The following is a 20,098-nucleotide window of genomic DNA, read 5'->3' on the forward strand; positions in this document are numbered from 1 at the left end:
TTCGTATTTTATCAAATGGGTGGCAACCCAAAGTCTAAATATTGCTGTTACATTGCACAACCTTCAATGTTATGTCATAATTATGTAAAATTCGGTCTTCACACAGTTTGCAACGAGCCATTCGGCCCAAACTGTTGCATATACCCAGACTCTGTTTGCATTGAACGCAAGAGAAGTGACATAACTTCCCTAGTTAATATTGCTGCTAACATGAATCTCTTTTAACTAAATGCAACCACAAGGTCCTTTTGATGCTACACTCGCGTAACAGCTGGTCAGCATTAGAGGTCGACTGATTAATCGGAATGGCCGATTAATTAGGGCCGATTTCAAGTTTTCATAACAATCGGAAATCAGTAATTTTGGACGCCAATTTTTTTTTTACAACTTTATTTCATCTTTATTTAACTAGGCAAGTCAATTAAGAACACATTCTTATTTTCAATGACGGCCTAGGAACGGTGGGTTAACTGCCTTGTTCAGGGGTAGAACGACAGATTTTTACCTTGTCAGCTCAGGGATTCAATCTTGCAACCTTACGGTTAACTAGTACAACGCTCTAACCACCTGCCTCACGAGGAGCCCATCTGTTATGCGAGTGCAGTAAGAAGCCAAGGTAAGTTGCTAGCTAGCATTAACCTCTCTAGGGTATGTGGGATGTTAGCGTCCCACCTGGCCAACATCCAGTGAGATTGCAGAGCTCCAAATTCAAATACTCATTATAAAAATTCAGAAAACAAAACATATTTTACATAGGTTTAAAGATTAACTTCTTGTGAATCCAACCACTGTGTCAGATTTACAAAATGCTTTACGGCGAAAGCATACCGTACGATTATTTGAGAACATAGCCCAGCAGACAAATCATTACAAACAGTAACCAGCCAAGTAGAAGAGTTACACAAGTCAGAAATGGAGATAAAATTAATCCCTTAACCTTGATGATCTTCATATGGTTGCACTCAGAAGACATTAATTTACTCAATAAATGTTCCTTTTGTTTTGTTCACACATTTTCTTCAGTGATCCACCGGCCCAAACGCAGTCAAAACAGGCACACAAAAAAATTCCAAATTGTATCCGTAAAGTTCATAGAAACATGTCAAACGATGTTTATATTCAATCCTCAGGTTGTTTTTAGCCTAAATAATCGATAATATTTCAACCGGACAATAACGTCGTCAATATAAAAGGAAAGGCAAACAAGAACAAGAAAGGCACTCTCTCGGTCGCGTGCATGAAAAAGCTCTGTGACACGGCAGGTACCACTCATTCAGACTGCTCTTACACAATTTTCAGAATACAAGCCTGAAACAATTTCTAAAGACTGTTGACATCTAGTGGAAGGCATAGGAACTGCAATTTTAGTCCTAAGTCAATGGATACTGTAATGGCATTGAATAGAAAACTACAAAACCCCAAAAAACTACTTCCTGAATGGATTTCTCTCAGGTTTTTGCCTGCCAAATCAGTTCTGTTATACACAGACACTATTTTAACAGTTTTGGAAACTTTAGAGTGTTTTCTATCCAAATCTACCATATCTTCTGGGCCCGAGTAGCAGGCCGTTTAATTTAGGCATGCGTTCCAAAATTCCGAATGCTGCCCCCTACCCTAGAGAAGTTCAATTTAATCAATCATAATCACTAGTTGTAACTACACATAGTTGATGATATTACTAGTTTATCTAGCGTGTCCTGCGTTGCATATAATCGATGCAGTGGGCATTCGCGAAAAAGGACTGTCGTTGCGCCAACGTGTACCTAACAATAAACACCAATGCCTTTCTTAAAATCAATACACAGAAGTATACATCTTTAAACCTGCATATTTAGCTAAAAGAAAGCCAGGTTAGTAGGCAATATTAACCAGGTGAAATTCTGTCATTTCTCTTGCATTCATTGCACGCAGAGTCAGGGTATATGCAACAGTTTGGGCCCCCTGGCTCATTGCGAACTAATTTGCTAGTTCCTGGTTCGGAACGGTTCCGTATTTCACTGAAAGAATAAACGTCTTGTTTTCGAGATGGTAGTTTCTGGATTTGACCATATTAATGACCAAAGGCTCGTATTTCTGTGTGTTATTATATTATAATTAAGTCTATGATTTGATAGAGCAGTCTGACTGAGCGATGGTAGGCACCTGCAGGCTCATAAGCATTCATTCAAACAGCACTTTTGTGCATTTTGCCAGCAGTGCTGCTGTTTATGACTTCAAGCCTATCAACTCCCGAGATTAGGCTGGTGTAACGATGTGATGTGAAATGGCTAGCTAGTTAGCGGGGTGCGTGCTAGCGTTTCAAACGTCACTCGCTCTGATACTTGGAGTAGTTGTTCCCCTTGCTCTGCATGGGTAACGCTGCTTCGAGGGTGGCTGTTGTCGTTGTGTTCCTGGTTCGAGCCCAGGTAGGAGTGAGGAGAGGGACAGAAGCTATACTGTTACACTGTCAATACTAAAGTGCCTATAAGAACATCCAAAGGTATATGAAATACAAATGGTAGAGAGAGAAATAGTCCTATAATTCCTATAATAACTACAACCTAAAACTTCTTACCCGGGAATATTTAAGACTCATGTTAAAAGGAACCACCAGAAACGTTAGCTTTCTTACATGGCACATATTGCACTTTTACTTTCTTCTCCAACACTTTTGTTTTTGCATTATTTAAACCAAATTGAACATGTTTCATTATTTATTTGAGGCTAAATTGCTTTTATTGATGTATTATATTAAGTTAAAATAAGTGTTCATTCAGTATTGTTGTAATTGTCATTATTACAAATACATTTTTTTTATTTTAAATTATTTTTATTTTTTTAATTGGGCGATTAAATCGGTATCTGTTTTTTTTTGTCCTTCAATAATCGGTATCGGTGTTGAAAAATCATAATCAGTCGACCTCTAGTCAGCCTGCCACGCAGTTTCCTCGTGGATTGCAATGTAATCGGCGTCCAAAAAGGCCAATTACCGATTGTTATGAAAACTTGAAATCGGCCCCAATTTATCGGCCTTACCGATTCATTGGGTGACCTCTGGTATGTACATGTAAATAGAGTTAATGAAAGTGACTACTTTATACTACTTGCTCTGTAGACAATGCCATTGGCTAAACACCAGCCTTATAGTAGGCTAAGAATGTGAGTGAGGGGCTGCAAAGATAGCATGAGGGGCATGCATCTTACAGTATGTGGCTGAAAACCATGGCTAATGTGTAGAGGGCAGAGGACCTTGGGCAGCTGTCACAGTACTGAATGATGTCAAGGCCAGGCCAGGCCAGGGCCCCAGTGGTGACAGAGAGCCCAGTACTCTATGGCCGTTGTGTATTGGGATCATGGTGCTCTTTTTCTGCCACATGTCCCCAGTGCCTCAGACATGACTATATAAATGACCAACAAGGAGCCCATTTGTGGGATGGGTGGCTGTGTCATGCTGGGTTAGTATGTGTCACTTCACGCCATCCTGTGAGGTCGGTCACAAGACCACAGTTCAAACACACAGAGGGCCCACTGGGAGAAATAGGACTATAGATATTCATGTAAAATCTACAAGGACACTGCTTTAGCTTGTACACAGCCTAGCTTGCAATGTTTTAAAAGGGGTCACAGCATATGTATGAGATTATCAATATCTGATGATAATTGGTACATTGAAATTATGAACAGCATTTCAATTAATATAAATTAACCCGAATCCATGAAATACCCGCATGAGTTTAAAAAAATACATCAGTAATTTTGAGAGCAGGTTTTACAGGGCGAATTGAGGTTGAGATGAGAAAGGAGGCAGGAAGTGTAATGCTGTTTTACATCACCAGAGAGCAGACTCATCCCACCAGAGGAAGAGGAGAAGGCAGAGGGCTGCAGTCATGAGTAGCCTGAAGTATCACCCCGAATTCAATTCCGCTGCTCTATTGAAGCCGCCATCCGACAAGTTGTTTGTGTGACTTCATTTCAAAATGACGGGGCACATTGTACAAAACAAATTCATCAGCGAATGGATCGTCTAACAAATCCAACCAGTCACCATAACAAAGTTGACAATGTCATCATGCAGGTCTGCTCAGACCCAACCCATCGGTTTCTGGGACGAATCAGAACGGTCAGAATGTGTTCGCATTCTAGATATCGTCAGGGGGGAGGCAAATCCAGACTCATGGTGGAGAAGAAATGTCGGAGTGATGTGGATGGGTAGCCAGGCAACAGTGAAAGGTGATCCGGGGGGCTGAGGATGGAAAATGTGGGCAGTGGGCCCTCCCACTAATGCTCTTGACCCTGACCTCTACCATTCACTAGCCACAGCTTCAGCAGCAACAACAGCAGGGCAGGACAGGCACACAACACTGCAGACGCTCAGCCCCACTGCACTGCAGGGTACAAGCAAACAACATCAAAGCCTATTTGCAGCACCGGCTCAGTAGCTCCAGGCTGACTGGGCTGTTAGAGATTTGTATGAATAGCATTCCTACGAGTGAGACTAGTTTTAAATCAATATCATTTATGAGTAACTGGAATATGAGCAGCAGCAGAACGTGGATCAAGTATAGAGCATTCAGAAAATATTCAGACACCTTGACTTTTTCCACGTTGTTACATTAGTCTTATTGTAAAATGTAATAAATAAAAACAATTCCTCAATCTACACACAATACCCCATAATGACAAAGGGAAAACAGGTTTTAGACATTTTTGCAAATGTATTTAAAAAAATACAAAACAGAAATACCTTATTTACATAAGTATTCAGACACTTTGCTATGAGACTCGCAATTGAGCTTAGGTGCATCCTGTTTCCTAACATGTTTCGACAACTTGATTGAAGTCCACCTGTGGTAAATTTAATTGATTAGACATGATTTGGAAAGGCATACACTGGTCTTTGTAAGGTTCCACAGCTGACAGTGCATGTCAGAGCAAAAACTAAGCCACGAAGTTGAAGGAATTGTCCGTAGAGCTCGGAGTCAGGATTGTGTCGAGGCACAGATCTGGGGAAGGTTACCAAAACATTTCTGCAGCATTCAAGGTCCCCAATAACAAAGTGGCCTCCATCGTTCTTAAATGGAACAAGTTTGGAAACAACAAGATGCTTCTTAGAGCTGGCTGCCCGGCCAAACTGAGCAATCAGGGGAGAAGGGCCTTGATCAGGGAGGTGACCATGAACCCGATGGTCAATTGGACAGAACTCCAGAATTCCTCTGTGGAGATGGGAGAAACTTCCAAAAGGACAACAATCTCTGCAGCGCTCCACCAATCAGGCCTTTATGGTAGAGAGGCGGCAGGGTAGCCTAGTGGTTAGAGCGTTGGACTAGTAACCGAAAGGTTGCAAGTTCGAATCCTCGAGCTGACAAGGTACAAATCTGTCGTTCTGCCCCTGAACAGGCAGTTAACCCACTGTTCCTAGGCCGTCATTGAAAATAAGAATTTGTTCTTAACTGACTTGCCTAGTAAAATAAAGGTAAAAAATAAAAAATAAAGAGGCCAGATGGATTCCACTCCTCAGTAAAAGGCATATGACAGCTGGCTTGGAGTTAGCCAAAAGGCACCTAAAGGACTCTCAGACCATGAGAAACAAGATTCGCTGGTCTGATAAAACCAAGACTGAACTATTTCGCCCAAATGCCAAGCATCACGTCTGGATGAAACCTGGCACCATCATCATGCTGTGGGGAACTTTTTAAACGGTAGGGACTGGGAGACTAGTCAAGATAGAGGGAAAGATGAACGAAGCAAAGTACAGAGAGATCCTTGATGAAAATCTTCTCCAGAGCACTCAGGATTTCAGACTGGGATGAAGGTTCACCTTTCAACAGGACAATGACCCTAAGCCAAGACAACGCAGGAGTGGCTTTGGTACAAGTCTCTGAATTTCCTTGAGTGGCCCAGACATGAACCCGATCGAACATCTCTGGAGAGACCTGAAAATAGCTGTGCAGCAACGCTCCCCATCCAACCTAACAGAGCTTTAGAGGATCTGCAGAGAAGAATGGGAGAAACTCCTCAAATACAGGTGTGCCAAGCTTGTAGCGTCATAGTCTCGAGTCTTCTAGGGTGTAATCGCTGCCAAAGGTGCTTCAACAAAGTACTGAGTAAAGGGTCTGAATACTTATGTAAATAAGGGACGTTTAAAGACAGAGGACATGACCCCTCTCCCCTTCAGCTCCTGGGAGAGCCCCCCAGCAGGGGGTTAGGAAGAAGGGACGGCTACAGACAGAGGACATGACCCCTCTCCCCTTCAGCTCCCAGAGAGAGCACAGGAGACACACCAGCCTGTCCACGTAGTCACACTGAGTCACCCTGTCTTGCATGTTCTCTTCCCCTGCCTCCATTACAGGGCTCACATAGGAGGTATGTTGGCCTGTCCCACCAGTCCCACACAGTCAGTCTGTATGCTCCCATTCACTGTTACAGTAATAAGTGTTTAACAGGAGGGTAGCAAGCATCTCAATGTCAATGCTCTGGTTTGCTGTGGTATAACTGTAGACGAAGGTCTATAACCCCATAGGTAACAAACCACAAAACAGCAACAATACAAAACTGCATGCACATTAGTTAGTATGCATGAGATGTTGCAATCCTCTATAAAAAAAAATATCAATTGGCATTTCACATTCTCATTTAGTGTCAGTGGATGTTCACTAGGTGTTTCAGAGAGTTGCAGCAGAGTAGATGTATATCCCCAGCCTCACCTGCATGCCCCACAGCAGCAGGGGGTGAGATGGCGTGAGGAATGGCAGAGATGTTTTACTATCACAGTGAATGAACAAGGAGGGCAAGACTAAGCCCTGTAACCAACTGACAGGATGTGATATTCAAAGTTCCTGTCTGGGGAGAGAGGGACGTCAATAAAGGCATAACAGGACTCTGTTCCAAGGCCGCTCTCCTCTCAGCACAGCAGAGGACACAGCCCCGGTAACGCTCTCAGCTAGCAAGGCTGTGAAACAGGATAACTCACCTCCTGGTAGCAAGGACAGCAGACGGTGCCTCTTTATGGCTAAGCTAAGGTGGTGGATGAATAGATCTACATCACAGGAGGCTGGTGGCACCTTAATTGGGGAGGACAGGCTCGTGATAATGTCTGGAGCAGAATGGTATCAAATACATGAAGTGCACGGTTTCACATGGATGCCATTCTATCGCTCCATTCAGGACATCATTATGAGCCGTCCTCCCCTCAGCAGCCTCCTGTGGCCTACATCAAGGACACTCACTTTAGGAGTCAGTTAGTTGTAGTGGGAACATGTGTCAGGGATAGAGACCTAGACACTGTGTATATGAGTCAGCATGACTGAACCATAGATGAGCAGGAGGATGTGAAAGTAACCCACCTCCAAGCTTCCGGCAGAAATGACAAGGCAAGACTACAGTACGATGGTATCCAGGTGTCATACAGTCATACTGTTCTGTACCATACCGGGGTATATGGTATTACACAAGAGGCACTACTTCTAAAAACTATTTAGGAAACAGGGATCTTGATCCAGGTGGGGATTGAATGTCTCTGCTGAAGCCAAGAAAATGCATAGCAGACATCTAGCCACTTATCAAACCAAATGCATAGCAGACATCTAGCCACTTATCAAACCAAATGAATAGCAGACATCTAGCCACTTATCAAACCAAATGCATAGCAGACATCTAGCCACTTATCAAACCAAATGCATAGCAGACATCTAGCCACTTATCAAACCAAATGCATAGCAGACATCTAGCCACTTATCAAACCAAATGCATAGCAGACATCTAGCCACTTATCAAACCAAATGCATAGCAGACATCTAGCCACTTATCAAACCAAATGCATAGCAGACATCTAGCCACTTATCAAACCAAATGCATAGCAGACATCTAGCCACTTATCAAACCAAATGCATAGCAGACATCTAGCCACTTATCAAACCAAATGCATAGCAGACATCTAGCCACTTATCAAACCAAATGCATAGCAGACATCTAGCCACTTATCAAACCAAATGCATAGCTGACATCTAGCCACTTATCAAACCAAATGCATGGCAGACATCTAGCCACTTATCAAACCAAATGCATAGCAGACATCTAGCCACTTATCAAACCAAATGCATAGCAGACATCTAGCCACTTATCAAACCAAATGAATACCAGACATCTAGCCACTTATCAAACCAAATGAATAGCTTGAGCCCTGAGCTGGATATCATAAATCTTATATTTATATGTAAACGTGACATAGCACATTTTTAAATGTTATTGAAAAACATACCGTGGGTATTTGGGAATAAACCGTTTATATCGTATACCGTGGTATTGCCCAAGCCTAGACTACAGCATTGTGGTCAGCAAAGCAGTCTGTCTGCCAGGGGGAGGGAGAATTTGAACCTCCTGCCAGGGGGAGGGAGAATTTGAACCTCCTGCCAGGGGGAGGGAGAATTTGAACCTCCTGCCAGGGGGAGGGAGAATTTGAACCTCCTGGCTTGTCGCCATATTCAACAGGAACAATACACTGTGCTGCGAGATATACTCTCTGCTCCACCGTTACAAAACACAAACCCCCCACCAAAGCAGCTGTGAGGTGTACTATAATACTAGTGGGAGACAGACGTGATACTGTAGTGACAGAGGAGGAAGGGGAGTTGAGCTCTAGTGACAGAACCAGGAGAGAGAGACAGGGCCACAGAGGAGGAAGGGGAGTTGAGCTCTGTAGTGACAGAACTAGGAGAGAGCGAGAGGGCCACAGAGGAAGAAGGGGAGTTGAGCTCTGTAGTGACAGAACCAGGAGAGAGAGACAGGGCAACAGAGGAGGAAGGGGAGTTGAGCTCTGTAGTGACAGAACCAGGAGAGAGCGAGAGGGCCACAGAGGAAGAAGGGGAGTTGAGCTCTGTAGTGACAGAACCAGGACCGAGAGCGAGGGCCACAGAGGAGGAAGGGGAGTTGAGCTCTGTAGTGACAGAACCAGGACAGTAGCTAGCCATATGCTAGCTCAGATTTCAAAAGGTGTTTGCGGAATAATCATAAGAAAATAATTTCCATGGACAGTTGATACCAAGTCCCTCAATCAGCTGTGAGACTTACTTCAGAGAAACGTCAATGATATTCCATAGAGAACAGTTCCACAATGTGAGGAAAGGATATTTTGCCCACTTGCATAATTACTACAGCAATCTCTAGAATGAGCTCTGAATGAGGAACTCAACTGATGGCTTCAGACCAGTTAAACCTTCACTTCCTGTTTCTGTTGTATCATGGAGTGGCTTCAACATGACGCACCTGAAAAACGTATTTAATCTGCCAATTCCTGACCAAATGAACACTGACTGTCCCCAAGTTCTCGTCAAGCCATCCCTTCGTCAAGCCACCACGACGTCAAGCCAACACGACGCCAAGCCAGTGGATAATGACATCATTCAGAGTCACTACTTCTATGGGCCTGCTTCCTCAGGTACAGTGGTTGAAGGGAAAGACAAACTCACTTCTTCTGCAGATCATGCAGGCTCTGCTCAGCCCTCTGTAGACCATCCAGGTCCGTCATCATCTTCTTCATGTGGTCCTTGGAGTAACGGTTCTGGATGTAGGCGAACCAGCAGCCTCCAATGCCGATCACTATGGACACCACCAGCATGAAGTCCTTCAGGTGGTTATGAGTGTTCACTGGGGAGAGAGAGAAGTGTTAGGTTAAAGGGTATACTTCAGGATTTTGGCAATGAAGACCTTTATGTCCTTCCCCTAGCGTTAGCGTAAAGATTGTACGTTTATGGTAACAGCTAGTATGCTAGCAGATACCATAGGCTTCCAGTCATTGCGCTAACGCTATTTAGCATTGGCTCACGAAACTTTAACCTCCTTCATACTGGATGCAGAGACATAAAAAAACAGTACATATCATTTTCGGATTGTCCCTTCATCCAACAAAACTCCTTGGTGGTGAACTAAATGTTGTGAAAGTGTGTGAAACTGAATGAACTCAAGTCATGGTACAGTGGCGAGGTCTCTCCAAGAGAGATGTGCGGTAGTAGTTGGGATGCGTTGAGGAGGCACCAGGCTAAAAGACCAAGGTAAAGGCAGATTAACACACTATTTACATGAGGCGACGAATCAAAGCCCCGACAGCCTCGGTCTTGCCCTTCCTGTCCTCTGGAGGCGAGGGGTTCGGCCCGTGTAGAGAGGTGTGAATGTCCTCTGTCATAATGTTGCCATCCTAATGGATTCAGAACAGTCCCATTCCTCACAGTCACTGCCAGCACACCAACCAGGCAGGCAGCAACTAACAATCATGTAAAATCAGCCAAGAGGCCTTAGACGTGATCCATCCATCATCCTTAAAGAACAGACAGGTGAAGACTACAAAGGCCATTCTCTTAAAGCTGTGAAGGCTGAGACGTCGTAGGGCCTTATAAAGGGACAAGATCTGAGGTAACACATGATCTCTTAGCAAGCACAGCACTTATGTCCTGGAGTGAAACAAAAGAGGAAGTGGAGTGTCAGCTAAAGCCTGGGCCTGGCATCTCTTTATACAGGCGCATAGAGGGCGTGCCAACTTACAAACAAGCCTTACACACTAAGCTCTCTCGGCTGGCTGTTATTGACAAGGAACAAAAGACCTCCCTTCGCCTCACAGAAAAACAACCTCCACGCTGACACCGACATAGGTTATTGATGTAGAGTAATGATGCATGGTAATGTGCTCATTAGGCCAGCAATGTTTTCTTGCCCTCTGTCATCAGTCAAGAGCTGTGTGTGTGGGCTCTTGTAGCCTCGTCTACACAATCCAGTACAAACACAGTTGGCCATTAACAGCAGAACTTGGCCGGATAGTGAAGAACATTTATGACTAGACTGGTGTCAGACCAGTATTACAGAAACAAGGTGAACCACATGACGGTGGCCTAGCCCTTTCCCTTATAAGGCTCTAGGGCAGGGGTCCCCAATTACACTCAGCCCTGGGACGATGTTTCCTTGAGCAGATGTCCGGGGACCGGAACATAGTTCTAAATCTTTTGTACGCTGCAAATTTACCACTATAATCTCAAACAGATATAGTATTTGATCAAAACGGAACTATTTCAAACATTGATTACAATGGGATACAATCACATATCCCTCAGATAAATAAAAAATCACTATGCTGATTTGAGGTTGATTTTACAGTCTTATCTCCAACACACAGGAGAGATAATAATAATAATTATATTAGAAACCATGTTATCTAATATACATCAGGCCAATCATCCGTTCCCTCCCGCAGGAAAACAACTCCCTCTCGCATTGCTTTCAGCATTGCTTTCAGTGTCTTCGCTATCAATTTGTCTTGGGTCTGCAGCAGTAGAATCCTACTCTTCGTCTGTGGAAGACCAGACAGAGAAATATCTGATCCCTATGGACATCCTCTACTAAATCATTTGCATCTCCTGTTGCTACAGTTCAATTACTGGTCGTTGAATAGAACCAGTTCAACACACACAAACAGGCACAGCTAACTGCCAGAATAAAACGGGTAACTGTAACTGCCAGAATAAAACGGTTAACTGCCAGAATAAAAAAAAACGGGTAACTGCCAGAATAAAAAAAACAGGTAACTGCCAGAATAAAAAAAAAAAAGCGGGTAACTGCCAGAATAAAAAAGAATAAAAAAACGGGTAACTGCCAGAATAAAACGGGTAACTGCCAGAATAAAACGGGTAACTGCCAGAATAAAAAAAAACAGGTAACTGCCAGAATAAAAAAAAACGGGTAACTGCCAGAATAAAAAAAAAAACGGGTAACTGCCAGAATAAAACGGGTAACTGCCAGAATAAAACGGGTAACTGCCAGAATAAAAACGGGTAACTGCCAGAATAAAAAACGGGTAACTGCCAGAATAAAACAGGTAACTGCCAGAATAAAACAGGTAACTGCCAGAATAAAACGGGTAACTGCCAGAATAAAACGGGTAACTGCCAGAATAAAAAACGGCTAACTGCCAGAATAAAACGGGTAACTGCCAGAATAAAACGGGTAACTGCCAGAATAAAACGGGTAACTGTAACTGCCAGAATAAAACAGGTAACTGCCAGAATAAGGAAACCCTTCAGTAAATGAGGGATACAAAGTATATTGAAAGCAAGTGTGGTTCCTGAGTTAAATAAGCAGTTAACATTACATTATGCTTAGGGTCATGTATATAAATGCCCAGTTCCCATTATTTTGGCTACTATGGATAGAAGAGATCTCAGTGACTTTGAAAGACTGGTCTCATTAAGGTGTGTGTGTGTCTCAGTCACCAGATTTCAACACAATTGAACACTTATGGGAGATTCTGGAGCGACGCCTGAGACAGTTTTCCAACAACAAAACACCAAATGATGGATTTTTTTACGGATACCCATAGGTCTTTTCCTCTAGCTAACACAATCCATTAGCTTTTTCTTTGTCTGAAAACATGTCGCTGATTAGCAGGAATGCTGGCTAGAAAGTCCAAAGTGACAGGCCTAACTGACCATTAGACTGGGAACGACTTGGCTCAAACCGGTCTTTCTCGGTTCTCCTTCAGGTGAACAGTCCAGTTGCATCTAATAGGTTGTGAAAAAGGCAGGGGAATGGGTCCACTTTGATAAATGCGTCAGCCATTAAGAGAAGGACAAGTGTCCATTTTTGATGGGGCCCATTGTGAAAGGTGTCTTGAAGTGCTGCTGCTGTGCACAGCCAGTCTGTGGGACGATCTTTAGACTCAGGCTGTCATCTCCAGACGACCTCCTCTCTTCCTCCAGCTGAGACTCTTCACTAAACACACGCACAATGATACATGCCAGACACAGATCCCTAACTCTCCCTTATCCTGCTGCAACCTTCCTATAAAACAACCCAAATTCTCCCCCTGCCTCTTTCCCCTAACACCCCCCTCCTCCAACTCTTTCTTCCCCCTCTCTGCACAGTGTCCTCTTCTTTCTCTATTATGGAGAGCAGAGCAGACAGAACTTCAAGGCCAGAGGAAGGACTAAGGCTCATTCATATTCTGGTTTCCTTACATAATCTGACCAGGGATTCTTGATCTACACCCAAAAATATACATTTATTATATTTTTCACAGACCTGAAAGGTGGTCTCCTGATGTCGTTTAAGCCTTGTTGTAGAGTTAGAAAAAGAACAACATTGGATGTTCTATTATTTTTTTAAGTATGATTTTGAGAGAGAAAAAACAGAAAATAAATAAAATAAAAATGTAAAAAAACTGGATCAGGCAAAAAACACAGACGCACAATTCAGTCCCAGTCAACATCTTATTTTCCCAAATTGGTGTTTGTTGACTATTCTTGTGAAGACTTCTGGTCCCCACAAGTATAGTGAAACACACGTGCACACACACACTGCAGCCCCAGAATGTGAGCCATCAGGTTCTCCTCCCTCCCCTGGGCTAACCCACTGGTACGATTCCCAGGAACCACCTCGTCTGGTGGTGACATGACGTCAGCAGGTTCTCCAAAGCCCCAGGGCCAGTCTGACAGGGAATGACCAACAAAATGCCATACATTTCCAGTAGGTAAACAAAATCGGGGGAAACTGGTGCCCAACCACTGATACAGCAGCAGCCTCTGGGGACTAGAGGCTGTTACAACATGAAGTATGTCACTGTGAGATAGCTGTCAGGAACCAACTGCTGCGTGTTTCCTGCTTCACCAGGCCCAGGGTTGCTGTGGAAACGACTAATCATGATCCACATAACTACAACGGACATGTTCTGTTTCCTGTCCTGTCTAACAGCTTTCACACAGTGCAGGTGCTTTTAACTCCATAACTGGTAGGACTTCGTGCCAGGTTGGGACATGCACCTCGTTAATGAAAGTGCACACAAGCAAGAGACTGTTGTTTGGTTAGCAATGTTCCGGTATCAATCATGTGATTGCAGAGATGGCAAAACAAATGGCCACTGGATTGAGGAAAATAATCCTGATCTCATTCTGCCAGGTAGGCTACTTTGTAGTTAACATTTAATATAGAAGGTTTATAGGAAAGCCATTCCATCTCTACCAGAAGATAGTTATCATTAGCATCATCGCTAACGGCTACACAAAGTAGACACACACAGACAGGGGAATTCCTGTGCCATTTCAAATAGTTACATGAATACATCTAATCACTGTTGCAATTTGTCTTATGATTATCTTGGGCAAATTTGTGGTGTGTTTGTCTCAGTGCGCCAGAGGTGTGGTTTTATAGGGTCCTAGAGGTGTGGTGTGTTTGTCTCAGTGCCCCAGAGGTGTGGTTTTATAGGGTCCTAGAGGTGTGGTGGTGTTTGTCTCAGTGCCCCAGAGGTGTGGTTTTATAGGGTCCTAGAGGTGTGGTTTTATAGGGTCCTAGAGGTGTAGTGTGTTTGTCTCAGTGCCCCAGAGGTGTGATTTTATAGGGTCCTAGAGGTGAGATTTTATAGGGTCCTAGAGGTGAGATTTTATAGGGTCCTAGATTTTATAGGTGAGATTTTATAGGGTCCTAGAGGTGAGATTTTATAGGGTCCTAGAGGTGAGATTTTATAGGGTCCTAGAGGTGAGATTTTATAGGGTCCTAGAGGTGTGATTTTATAGGGTCCTAGAGGTGTGATTTTATAGGGTCCTAGAGGTGTGATTTTATAGGGTCCTAGAGGTGAGATTTTATAGGGTCCTAGAGGTGAGATTTTATAGGGTCCTAGAGGTGTGGTTTTATAGGGTCCTAGAGGTGAGATTTTATAGGGTCCTAGAGGTGTGGTTTTATAGGGTCCTAGAGGTGTGGTGTGTTTGTCTCAGTGCCCCAGAGGTGTGGTTTTATAGGGTCCTAGGTGTGGTTTTTATAGGGTCCTAGAGGTGTGGTTTTACAGGGTCCTAGAGGTGTGGTGGTGTTTGTCTCAGTGCCCCAGAGGTGTGATTTTATAGGGTCCTAGAGGTGTGGTGTGTTTGTCTCAGTGCCCCAGCGTTGTGGTTTTATAGGGTCCTAGAGGTGTGGTTTTACAGGGTCCTAGAGGTGTGTTGGTGTTTGTCTCAGTGCGCCAGAGGTGTGTGCCTAGAATACAGAGTAGCTCAGCCTGAGCATCAACTCACTTCCTCTTCCATAGTAATGCTCTCTCTCTGCTGAGGCTGGAAAAGCCTTTGGGAAGGCACAGAGCACCTCAGAATAGCCTTTCTAAAGAGGGCTTCACTTACTTTAGGGGAAAGCATGGTGGTTTCTGGCCTCAGAGTAACCCTGCTGATACTCATACAATTATGTTATTTATCAGAGGACATTGTAGCAGAATTTAAATGGATCACACTGATTTACTGTATTCTGTGCTGCAGCAAGAAGGCTGACTGCAGGTAGTCCAAATGATTAACTAAAACATATAGGGGGAGGGGCTTTTTTCTTATTTTTCTTCCATCTTATGTTATTTTTAGTATTACATTGTTCTTGGTTACTGCATTGTTGGGTTTATAGCTTGCAATAACGACATTTAACTTGTGCATGTGACATTAAAACTTGATAGGAACAGATTTTCCAGCACTGCCAAGCTGCTGCTTGAGACTAATGAACACCTTTGGAGAGACAAACAGAGCAGACACTGTTCTTCCTCATAGCATTACATTCACAAACAGTCGCTTCAGTATCCAACAGAAATCCTCCTTTATCGGTCTGGGTGAAAGATAAACACACTACTAAACACTAATAGGTAATGTATTGTAAAAAGGTCATCCACTTACTGAGTGGGGCTCCAAACAGCACAGTGTCCAAGGCCTTGAGCTGCAGCTTCTGAACATGGCTGCGATCCAGCATCTTCAGAATGGACACTGTCAGGGTGGCGTTCTTCACAGCCAGCCTGAAGGAAACCGACAGACAGATTGAGACTCTACAGTGCAGTTAAAGGAAGATTGGGGAAGAGAGAGAGAATAGGAGGGTTGGTAGGAAGGACCCTGTGGGTTAACTTACCTGGGCATGACAGTGCCGTTGAAGTGCATCTTGCGGAAGGCATCCACATACTGCGGCAGCTCCACGTGGGTGAGCCACAACACCACATCGTCCACTGTCCAATTGTACACTGCAATACACAAACATGATATTACCACACTATCCTTGCTTCTCAACTCTCTCTAAAGACCGTTTCAGCCTCAGTAATCTCCATCACTGGTTATATGCCAACGTTGAGGCAACGCAGATCCTCACACAGAGAGAGAACATTTGACTCTGCTTTATAATTTATGAGCGTCGCCGTGAGACGAGTGTATCCAAAAACCCTTAGCGGTATCCCCTATCATAACACACTTAAATGTAGCTACACATGTTGGCCATCTCTCAATAAAAGCCAAAGGGAGACGGGACTGGCAGGGAGTCAGCAGCAGTGAGGTTTGGTGTGGGCTCAGGCTGACTAGCTAGCTGGGTTAATGTGCTTCTGCAGTTTCCTGGCTCCAAACCTCCGCTCTGAGCAAACCCCTGACAGGAAGCTGCAATGCAGAGACTCAGACACAACCAGAGAGGGAAACGGGGGGGCAGAAGATGGGGAGATGGGGGACAGAAGAGAGGTAGGGAGAGGGGAGGGTGGAATGAGAGAGACAGATAAAGAGAGAGGGAGGAAGGAGGGGTAAGGGACAAAGAGTAGTGAGTGTAATGCCAGCAGGTCAAGGAGAGGGAGGCGTAGCTGGTACGTCAGTGTGGATGGTTGTTATCTGTGTGTGTACGTTCTGATGACAGGTACACTGGTCACCCTCTGCCAGGATGCTTGAGCTGCTAAGTGGTCTGCACTTCACTTGACAATGATGACATACCACCTGATACATTTGACAACTCTGTCTGGGCAGCCTAACTGCAGAGAGGCTGAGAAAATATTCTCCCTTACCTAAACAGTAACCAGACAGAACCTCTAAGCTTTAAATCCAAATCGAATTACTGATGATACAAATGTAAAAACAACGCAGTGCTTTAAAAACAGACAGTACAAAGCACAGGGAGGCTCAGAACAGCAGGGAAGGGTTCTGATATACAGTACCAGTCAAAAGTGTAGACACCAACTCATTCAAGGGATTCTTTATTTTTACTATTTTCTACATTGTAGAATAATAGTGAAGACATCAACACTATGAAATAACACATATGGAATCCTGCAGTAACCAAAAGTGTTAAATCAAAATATATTGTAGATTTTAGATTCCTCAAAGTAGCCAGCCTTTACCTTGATGACAGCTTTGCACACTCGTAACATTCTCTCAACCAACTTCACCTGGAATGCTTTTCCAACAGTCTTGAAGGAGTTCCCACATATGCTGAGCACTTACAGTGCCTTGCGAAAGTATTCGGCCCCCTTGAACTTTGCGACCTTTTGCCACATTTCAGGCTTCAAACATAAAGAGATAAAACTGTATTTTTTGTGAAGAATCAACAACAAGTGGGACACAATCATGAAGTAGAACGACATTTATTGGATATTTCAAACTTTTTTAACAAATCAAAAACTTTAAAATTGGGCGTGCAAAATTATTCAGCCCCTTTACTTTCAGTGCAGCAAACTCTCTCCAGAAGTTCAGTGAGGATCTCTGATAGTCATGCTGGTTAAGTGTGCTTTGAATTCTAAACAAATCACTTTGTCACCAGCAAAGCACCCCCACACCATCACAACTCCTCCTCCATGATTCACTGTGGGAACCACACATGCGGAGATCATCTGTTCACGTCATCTGCATCTCACAAAGACACGGCATTTGGAACCAGAAATCTCAAATTTGGACACATCAGACCAAAAGGACAGATTTCCACCGGTCTAATGTCCATTGCTCGTGTTCCATGGCCAAAGCAAGTCTCTTCTTCTTCTTATTGGTGACCTTTAGTGGTGGTTTCCTTGCAGCAATTCAACCATGAAGGCCTGATTCACACAGTCTCCTCTGAACAGTTGATGTTGAGATGCGTCTGTTACTTGAACTCTGAAGCATTTATTTGGGCTGCAATTTCTGAGGCAACTAATGAACTTATCCTCTGCAACAGAGGTAACTCTGGGTCTTCCTTTCCTGTGGCGGTACTCATGAGATCTCGTTTCATCATAGCGCTTGATGGTTTTTGCGACTGTACTGAAATTTTCCGGATTGACTGACCTTCATGTCTTAAACTAATGATGGACAGTTGTTTTTCTTTGAGCTGTTCTTGCCATAATATGGAATTGTACCAAACAGGGCTATCTTCTGTATACCACCCCTACCTTGTCACAACACAACTGATTGTCTCAAATGCATTAAGGAAATAAATTCCACAAATAAAATGTTAACAAAGCACACCTGTTAATTGAAATGCATTCCAGGTGACTACTTCATGAAGCTGGTTGAGAGAATGCCAAAAGTGTGCAAAGCGGTCATAAAGGGAAAGGGTGAATACTTTGAAGAATCTCAAATATAAATATATTTTCATTTGTTTATAACTTTTTTGGTTACATTATTCCATGTGTTATTTCATAGTTTTGATGTCTATGAACGGACAGACAGAGCAGCGCTCTCAGAGAAGACAGAACACAGTGTACTGAAAGAGATTCATCGTATGAGACTCTCCTATATGCACACGGATACACTAAGTGGGGCAGCGTGCCTGGAGGGGAGACTGGTTTGTACTGCTAGCCTGTAGAGAGCAGTGACAGAGCGGGAGGCTCCTGTAACACCACGGTGTTAGTTACAGCGTAGTTCCAGCACCTTTAGAACCCTTCCAGGTATTCCACAAGTCTTCCACACTGATGAACTGGTCATCTCCGTGGAAACTGTTGTGCTTGGCTTTGGGATCGTGGTAGTTCAGGTCCTCCCTCAGGAACTGGAGGTCGCCATGGTCACATGGAGGGAAACAGAAGGGAAGACAGAGAGCAGGTAAGAGAGAAGTGAAGAAAGAGCAGGGGATGTATCAATCAAATCAGCCAAAAAGATTATGTGGCCTCTCACTTATAGATGATGGAATCAAACCGTTACATCAAGGCTGAGGTAGACCTAAGAGACTGCAAAGTGTCAGCTATACCAGGGAAGGATAAAAAGATCTCTGTACGGCGTGCTCAGAGAATAACCAACAGAGGCATGCCCTGAGCCTTCCCCAGCCTGCAGAGTCAGACAGCTAAGCTTACTGCTGCAGACCGGGCTCACTTCACTGTGTGCACCCAGCCTTGTTACTGTAGCAGTGTGCAGTAGAGAGGAGCCTAGCATTAATGGAACAGCCAGGAACATTATGCTTTATTCACAACACACACTCGGAGAAGGGGCTAGAAAACAAATGGCCTTTTGCGACTGAATGACAATTAAGACCTAGACATTGTCTTACCAAGTGAATGTCAATAAAGATCTATACGTTTGGCCATGTACAATATTTTACACTGAAGCTTTACTGGCCTGAGATCCTGTGATGGAAAGTACAAACCTATAACTCCAGTTCTAACAGCAGTGGACAATAGATCATTATTTGATGAGGAACACAAACAGGAAATCAGGTGTTCCTCCTCTACTCTAAACACTCACCAATCTTTCAATCTAATGAGCCTACTCTAAGTAATATCAGACACATTAAGTGTCTCCAGTTCTCTTGAGCAACAACATAGAAGCACAGCAAAAGGGCTTAGATGACATTCTGTTTCCTCCATCGCTAGCCAGCCCCCATGCTGTTATCACTGGGAGGAAGAAGCTTGGCTGCTGTACGACACACACGCCCCCACAAAGAACATCTCAAAGAACATGGGCGCAGGACAAGCCATGATGCTGATTTTCCTTCTTCAGAGCTTAGTGTGGGTGGTTTTCACTACAGGGCGGACACTCACAATCAATCAGGCAATAAATCATACCGTTTCTTTGACAATGTAGCAAAATAGCTGATGTTTAAAGAAAATCCTGGTCCGGTGTGTTTTTTAGCTGCAACATGCTGTTTCAACCATCTTAGCTTTAGATTTTTATTTAACCGTTATTTAACGAGGCAAGTCAGTTAAGAACAAATCATTTTTTGCAATGACGGCGTACACCGGCCAAACCCAGACGACGCTGGGCTCTGCCCTACGGGACTCCCAAATCACAACCGGTTGTGATACAGCCTGGAATCGAAACAGGGTGTCTGTAGTGACGCTTCAAGCACTGAGATGCAGTGCCTTAGACTGCTGCGCCACTTTAAACGTATGTAGTTCTGGCCTTGAGCTGTTCTTGTCTATTAATATTCT

The 20,098-nt window shown here is 43.8% G+C and overlaps 1 protein-coding gene across 1 annotated transcript in view; it reads right to left on the reverse strand.

Annotated features, from left to right (window-relative positions):
• Positions 1–20,098, reverse strand: part of LOC112267280 (stromal interaction molecule 1-like) — a 57,279-nt gene that overhangs the window by 21,772 nt on the left and 15,409 nt on the right. Inside the window, exons 4-7 of the mRNA XM_042297601.1 lie at positions 18,609–18,723; positions 15,874–15,982; positions 15,648–15,763; positions 9,444–9,621 (exon numbers count right to left, since the gene is read on the reverse strand). Of these exons, the coding sequence (XP_042153535.1) occupies positions 9,444–9,621; positions 15,648–15,763; positions 15,874–15,982; positions 18,609–18,723 (518 nt within the window). The remainder of the gene's footprint in view (positions 1–9,443; positions 9,622–15,647; positions 15,764–15,873; positions 15,983–18,608; positions 18,724–20,098) is intronic.

The sequence above is a fragment of the Oncorhynchus tshawytscha genome, linkage group LG14 (assembly GCF_018296145.1).
Source record: "Oncorhynchus tshawytscha isolate Ot180627B linkage group LG14, Otsh_v2.0, whole genome shotgun sequence".
Taxonomy (NCBI): Eukaryota; Metazoa; Chordata; class Actinopteri; order Salmoniformes; family Salmonidae; genus Oncorhynchus; species Oncorhynchus tshawytscha.